General features: G+C 44.4%; 1 protein-coding gene across 1 annotated transcript in view; it reads left to right on the forward strand.

Annotated features, from left to right (window-relative positions):
• The first annotated feature begins 557 nt into the window (after positions 1-557).
• The window catches only part of LOC113809100 (von Willebrand factor A domain-containing protein 7), a 17,074-nt gene continuing 10,131 nt past the window's right edge, over positions 558-7,500 (forward strand). The window contains exons 1-6 of the mRNA XM_070123813.1: positions 558-1,034; positions 2,880-3,052; positions 3,621-3,820; positions 4,682-4,879; positions 5,987-6,123; positions 7,190-7,418. Of these exons, the coding sequence (XP_069979914.1) occupies positions 816-1,034; positions 2,880-3,052; positions 3,621-3,820; positions 4,682-4,879; positions 5,987-6,123; positions 7,190-7,418 (1,156 nt within the window). The 5' untranslated portion in view covers positions 558-815. The remainder of the gene's footprint in view (positions 1,035-2,879; positions 3,053-3,620; positions 3,821-4,681; positions 4,880-5,986; positions 6,124-7,189; positions 7,419-7,500) is intronic.

The raw sequence follows: 7,500 nt of genomic DNA on the forward strand, positions 1-7,500 counted from the left end.
GATTCGTCACTCTCGCGATGAAAAAAATACCGTACCTGGCACCCGTCTTCATATTTCCGCTGCATGAGTATGTTTCACAGAGATGACACGGCGTTATTTGTACACCTGTAGCTAATCACGACAAGTTAAGCACACGATAAGGTGGGCGTGAAAGCAAGGTCTGGGCGGTGTATGGGCGGCACTTTGATGGAACTGATTAATCCGGCTCTATGTGGACGTATGTGAGTCGTAATAACAGCGCGTGGGCAACTCGACTTCACATCCGGCCGGTCCGAAATTGGGATTCAAATATTCCTCAGAGTATTTATAGCTGGTTTCTCTTCCTCAGATCTAGAGTTCGGGTGCATGGAGAGACAGGCTCTATAGAGTTAGCATAGTATTGATGTATTTTGTCTTTGATAAAAGGATAAAAAAGGGATTTTTTTTTTCTCTCTCCCTCCTGTCGATCGGCGGCCTTCAAAAAGGAGATAACGTACGGACTGGAAATGGACCAGTCCTTCCGGTGCTTTCCTTCTATCAGCTGACGGCGTGTATATATACAATACCCAGCTGACTCTAGGGTTAGTCTGCTCCTACGCTGACACACTGAGTGTTCTCTGTGTCCTGTCGACGTCTGAGACCTTGAATCCAGACTGTTCATCGCTTGAATTTACCGTGTCGTCGCTTCCCAAGACCATCGCTAGAACATTCTCCAAATTTTTTAAATAAAATAGATAAACAGAAACATCGATAAATGCAATCACTGAGCGCATAGGCAGAAGGAGAAGGAGAAAGAAAGGAAAGAAAACAGCTGAACAGGTAGTCAGTCCCTTGCGATGGGGCGGCGTCGCGACCGGAACTTGGGGCCCCTCTGCCTCCTCCTGCTGGGGCTCGCGGCTCCTTCGGCGGCGTTCCTGGGGCGAGGGACGCTGCTGGAGGGGGAGGGCGACATCTTCGGGATCTACTGCGAGGAGTTCGACAGAGGCACGCGCGTGTGGCACCACAGGGAGATCACCAGGGAGGCAGTGAGGAGGGTCATCGTGGATCATTTCAAAGTAAGATTATATCTATTTGCATTTCTTTATCTTTTTTTATTTCTTCGTCTGCCTATTTCCTTTACTCGTCTACTCGTTATTTTATCTACCTACTCTTTTGCTCCTTGATTTATACGTTTACCTTAATTCATCTACTTTTTAAAAAACACTTTTCTTCCTCGCTTCTTACCAACCAACCCCGTCCTACTCGAACACGTTGTGCAAGAACGTAAATCGGTTTTCCTTCAGTAAACACGGAGATACGTGACCTTGGCTTTTCCAACGACTTTCCCTTCTTATCACGACCAGACACCTGGTGGGAGTTCGGAAATGTTTTCGAGAAATACCTGATACTGTTGATAGTTTATGGTCAAAAGGGGCATTCATCTCTTCAATTATTTAACCGATGTTATTTTTCTTTATCATTTCTTTAATTCTTTAATCGTCACTAATTTTCTTATTTATCCCTTTAATTATTTAGTCGTCACTAGTTTTCTTATTCATCTCTTTAATTATTTAATCGTTACTACTTTTAATCATTTAATCGTCACTAGTTTTCTTATGCATCCCTTTAATTATTTAATCGTTACTACTATTCTTTATCATTTCACATCTATCTCCCTAGCTATGTGCAGTAGAAATGTTAAGTTAATCAGATCCTCTTAATAGATAGATTCATAGATAAGTAGATAAGTAGATAAGAAGATAGAACGAATTATAAAACAAATAATTAGGTAGACGCTTAACTAACCGTGAGCAGGAAGGAAGGAAGAAATTGATGGGAAAGGGGTAAGGGGAAGTAATGAGGCAAGAGGAATGAAAAGGAAGGAAGGAAGGTGTGATAAAAGTCATGTTTGTTTATCGCATACAAACGATATGTCGGTTCAGATAATTGTATCGGTTGTGGGTGGTTTCCTGTGGATGGTTGATGGTGTGTAGGTTATGGTGGCGATGATGACGAGGTATAATACAGTGATAAAGGAAGATTTTCATCGCAACGAAAAAATGCAGTAGTACGTCAAGGAAGATTTTCCTCGCAACGAAAAAATACAGTGATACAGTAAGGAAGAATTTCATCGCAACGAAAAAATGTACTGTGTAGTAATTAAATCAAATGTAACAGCAATCATAATGATAGCAACGATAACTTAATTCTGGTATACGTTGATATGATAAAAATACATCTTTCCCATAGGGTCTTTATGTAGTAGACTAACATGTATGTTTACAGAATACAAAAAAGAGCGAGAAAATATTTACCAGCTTTATCGAGTGAAAATCCACGCCCCCGTGTCCATGATCCTCCAAAAAAAAAAGGTTATTTTAGGCCAGGTGGATCCTGATTACATGATAATTGGTGTTTCGATTTGTCTTTCTATTTTTGTTCTTTCTGTTTTCTTCTGTTTTCTTGTTATTCCTGTTCTTTTCTGTTTTCTTGTTATTCCTGTTTTTTTTTACGTTTTCTTGTGCTTCCTCTCGTCTGCCTTTTCTTGTTCTTTCTCTTCTTTGTTTCTTGTTCTTTGTTTTCTCCATTTTATTGTTCCTCCTGTTTTTGTTTTTGTTTTTCAGTTCTTCCTCTTCTTTCCGTTTTATTCTTTTTCTTCTCCGTTTTCTTGTTCTTCCTCTCGTGTGCGTTTTATCAACATCCCTCTTCTCCGCTTTCTTTTACTGTCTCCTACTTCCCCCAACACCCCATTTCCGACACCCAAATCACCCCCCCCCCCCCCCCCCACTGGCGTCCACAACCTCCACCGATTGCCACAACCCCCACACACTTCCCCAGCCGACCTGTCAACCGACTATCAACCGGAAACACCCCCGTCAACCGGACTCAAGCGTACGGTCTCTCTCTCTCGCCCCGCCTAGACCGTCCCTCCAGCCAAGGGGGCTTATAACCACCGCGACGGCATGACGCTGGAGGAGGCCTACGCGGAGTACTTCGGCGCCGAGTCCTCCCCGAAGCCGTTCCTCTCGGCTGTGGCTTCGCTCGTGGACGCCGCCGCCGAAGCCGATGCGGGCTACCTCGGCTCCGATCCGAGGTGAGTGGGGCGCAGACACTGGGGGCGCTATTGTTGCTTCGTTACTGCTATTGCTACTACTGATGCCGCTACTCCTACAGCTGAGACTATTAGCACTACCACTAGTATGCCTGCTATAACAACTGCTATTGCCGTTTCTCCTTCTACTGTCGTTATTTTATTATTACCGAGAGTGGGGTGGTTCACCTTATCTTATTCTCCATCTATAGACAGGCTAATTTTCCTCTGATTATCTATTTATATATACATGCATCCCATATGCGTGTCTATTTATGTCTAGTAATCATTTTTTTTTTTATCTATGCGTGTCTAATGTCTAGAAATCATTTTTTTTTTATCTATTTATGTTTCATAATTTTAAAATCAAACTTTCTGCTCTTCAGGAGGGTAGGGGCTGCCTCCAGAAATTTATTTTTTTCCGCTCATTATCCTTAAAGAACGTATAAAAAAACAACATGAACGTATAAAAAAACAATAACAAAACAATCCTGATCTTTCCAACCGACTCGGCCATTAATAACAATCTTCCTCTTCATTTATATTCATCGATTCATGATTGTTCCACCAGGTACCACTTCGGCAGCGAGAGGTTCTCCGAGTCCCAGCAGATCCTGACGGGGCGTTGGCCGAGAATCATCAAGGCGATCCAGGCCGGAGACTACAGTGCTGCCATCTACATGCTAGGCCTATCCCTCAGCGCAATACAGGATTTCTATTCCTACTCGAATTGGGTCGAATTGGGCCATGAGAAATTCAATCCGGATGTCGGTGAGGCTTCGAAGGTTGTTTTATTTTTTCTTCTTCTTCTCTCTTTTTCTCCTTCTCTCTTTTTCTTTGGGTTTCGTCGTATCCCTTTTATTTTCCATTTCTTCATTTTTTTAATGATTTTCATCGAATTTGTCTTTTTCTTTTCTATTTCAGAGGGTTCTTTATCTATTTATTTATTTATTTTTATCTTTTCCTGTTAGCTGATACTCATTTTTCCTAGTTATTATATGTCATTTTACATCATACTCTTCACTTAATGCAGTATTACTATATGCAGTTTCTATTATCCTCATGGTCCCTAATGTTGCCATATCCTCCTTTTTAAAACTATTTTTTTTGTCATCTTTATTGTGTCCTTTATCACTACAAGAGTCACCAGTAGCAGGAACGTCGTCAATACACCATAAATCCACGTATTAGATATAAAGAAATATACAATAACTGGTATTTGGGGAATCACGATACTCTCAGTATGTCAGATATTAACATTAACAGAAAATGATGAAAAGTTTTAGTATTTGACCATTGCCTACAATAGTAATAATTAGCAATTATCTACCTATCTCACTCTCTATCTATCTATCTATCTATCTATCTCTGTCTCTATTTCGTGTGTGTATAAGCGTGTATGTGTGTGTGGGTGTGTATCTATCTATGTATCTATCTATCTATCTATCTATCTATATATATATATATATATATATATATATATATATATATGTGTGTGTGTGTGTGTGTGTGTGTGTGTGTGTGTGTGTGTGTGTGTGTGTGTGTGTGTGTGTGTGAGCGTGTGTCTCTGTCTGTCCTGAAAAACAAAGCGTATCCCGCCGCCCTCACGCCCCTGCGCCACCCCGTTCGCAGGAATATCCGGCCTCACCCTCCCCGGCGTGGCGGACCCCCAGGAAGGCACGTGCAAGGACTGCCCGTCGGACGCTAGCGGGGTCAGCGCCTGTCCGGATAACCTCCTGCAGGACGTCCTCGACGCCGGGAAACTCACGTCCGGATACGGCGACGGAGACGCTGTGGCAGGCAGGAGGGTGGAGAAGCCGAGGGGCATCGGTGAGTTTAGGGAGGGAGGGGGGGGAGTGCAGGAGGGAGGAGGAAGGGAAGGGGGAGGAGGGACGAGGAAGGGAGGGGGAGGGAGGGAAGGGGGAGGAAGAAGGTAAGGAAGGGAAGGGGAGGGGAGGGAGGAAAGGGGGAGGAAGAAGATAAGGAAAGAGAGGGAGGGAGGGAAGGGGGAGGAAAGAAAGGGGGAGGAAGAAGGGAAGGAAAGACAGGGAGGTAGCAGGATGGGAGGTGGACAGAGGAAAGAGGAAGGAGGAAAAGGGTACTGAGGGAGGGAGGAAAAGGAGGGGAGGAAGGAGAGAGTAGAAGGAAATGGTGAAGGGGGAGGGGGGCAGGGAGATAGAGGAAAAGGTAGGGAAAGAGGAATGCGGAGAGAAGGAAAGAGGGAGAGGAGGTAAGAATGATGAGGAGGAGAATGAGAAGGGAGATTGAAGGAGGAAGAGGGAAAGAGGAGGTAAACGGAAAGGAGAAGAAGAGAAGACCGATAGTAGAGGAAGGAGGAAGGAAGGGAAGGAAAAACGAATGAGGGAAATGTAGATCAAAATAGAGGAGAAAGAGGGAGGGAAGAAGAGAGAGAGAGGGAGGGAGAGTGAGAGAAAGAGAAGCAGAGAAAAAGTAGAGGATTGTGGAATAGAAAGGAATATGGTATAGATGGATGAAAGGAAAAACGGAAAAAAAAATAAGATGGGATGACAGGAAGGAGAGAGAGAACAAGAACAAGAACAAAAACCCTTCATACGTTACACTCTATACACATCACACACGCTTCCAATCGCAGATATACATCAACCAAGATACATACATTTCTACAATCATCAGTGAAAAATAACCATACATTATAAAAGAAAGAAAAACAATAAAAAAAACGCATAAAATTCCGCCACAGTGCATACACACCAGCCATATATTTTTACGATCATCAGTCAAAAATAACCATACATTATAAAAGGACGAAACAAATATAAACAAAAAAAACGCATCAGATTCCGCCAAACCAGCCAACACACCAGCCAACACGCCACCCTACACACCACCCTACACACCAGCCAACCACCAACAACAATACCATTAACAGCGCTTTTCCCCCCTAACCTCCCGCAGCCAAGTGCAGCCACGGAGGCTCGAGGGACAGGTCAAGAAGCACAGGAGCGCGAGGAGGCATCAACAAAGAGCTTCCGACGGCTTGCTTCTCGCCTCACCATCAGCTGCACGAGAAGGCGGCGCAACAAGCCATCCAGGTGAGTCGAGGAGGATCAGAGGCGGTGACTGGATGGGATATTTGAGAGGAGAGGGAGAGGGAGGGAGGGCGAAAGGTGAGGGAGGGAAGGGAGGGAGGGAGGGAGGAGGAGGAGGGAGAGGAGGGAGGTAGGAGAGGGTGAGGGAGGGAAGAGAGGGAGGGAGAATGGAGATGGAGGAAGGGAAGGAGGAGGAATGGAAGAAGAAGAAAGACGGATAGCTGAGATATAGGGCCTACAAGAGATGGACATTTGGAGAGACCTGCAGAGGGTGGACATTGGAGAGAGAGAGAGAGAGAGAGAGAGAGAGAGAGAGAGAGAGAGAGAGAGAGAGAGAGAGAGAGAGAGAGAGAAAGAGAGAGAGAGAGAGAGAGAGAGAGAGAGAGAGAGAGAGAGAGAGAGAGACAGACAGAGAAAGAAAGAGAGAGAGAGAGAGAGAGAGAGAGAGAGAGAAGGTAAAAGTTCTAATGAAAGTAATTATACTGCAGGGATAAAGACCAAAGACGGAGCGTGAGAGAGCTAGATAGAAAGATCCAGAGATAGAAACAGACAGACGATAGAGCATGATTTTACCTCCTCCAAGGAAGTTATGATCATAGTAGCGTTGGTTAGTTTGTTGGCTAATTGGTTGTGAATTTAGAATTATTGGTCCTTTTTACACAGAGGCGTGTGCTTTAGCGGTGGCTGGTGGGTTCATTGAGATTTATAAAGTAGAAAGTCTCTACTAGAGGCGTCTTAGCCCAACTTAGATGTCATTGGATTTTGGTGGTGATATGGATCAGACAGACTGATAGGTAGATGTACAGAGATACAAACTAAAAGAGTAATTTACTGAAGCCTATTCCTCCAAAACACTACAAACGACAACAGCACTACCTAAAAGCAAAATTATATAAATAAATAAATAAATAAATAGATAAATAAAAAATAAAAAATATTGAATATGCGTACTACTTGGCAGGTGAAAAGTTCTGAAAACCACGACCGCCTTCCCCATAACCGACGTCGCGAAAGCCTTTCAAAGCAACACCTTCGACCTTACTCCTTCTCCCTCCCTCTCTCTCTCCAGGCGACCGAGTACTACCTGACCCTCGTGCGCGGGGCGGTCGGCGATGACCTCTTCGTCCGGTTCCTGAGCCTGTACCCGACGCCCGCGCTGGTCCTCGTCCTCGACACGACGGACTCCATGGACAAGGAACTCGCGGCGCTCGTCCACACGGCCAACCGCCTCGTCCAGCAGCACGCCAGCGCCACCTACCCGCCGGCCGAGTACCTCTTCGTCCCCTTCAACGACCCAAGTGAGCCGGCGTCGCGTTTCGTTTGAGGTGGTTGAACGTATATATATATATATATATATATATATATATATATATATATATA

The sequence above is a fragment of the Penaeus vannamei genome, chromosome 7 (genome assembly GCF_042767895.1).
Source record: "Penaeus vannamei isolate JL-2024 chromosome 7, ASM4276789v1, whole genome shotgun sequence".
Taxonomy (NCBI): Eukaryota; Metazoa; Arthropoda; class Malacostraca; order Decapoda; family Penaeidae; genus Penaeus; species Penaeus vannamei.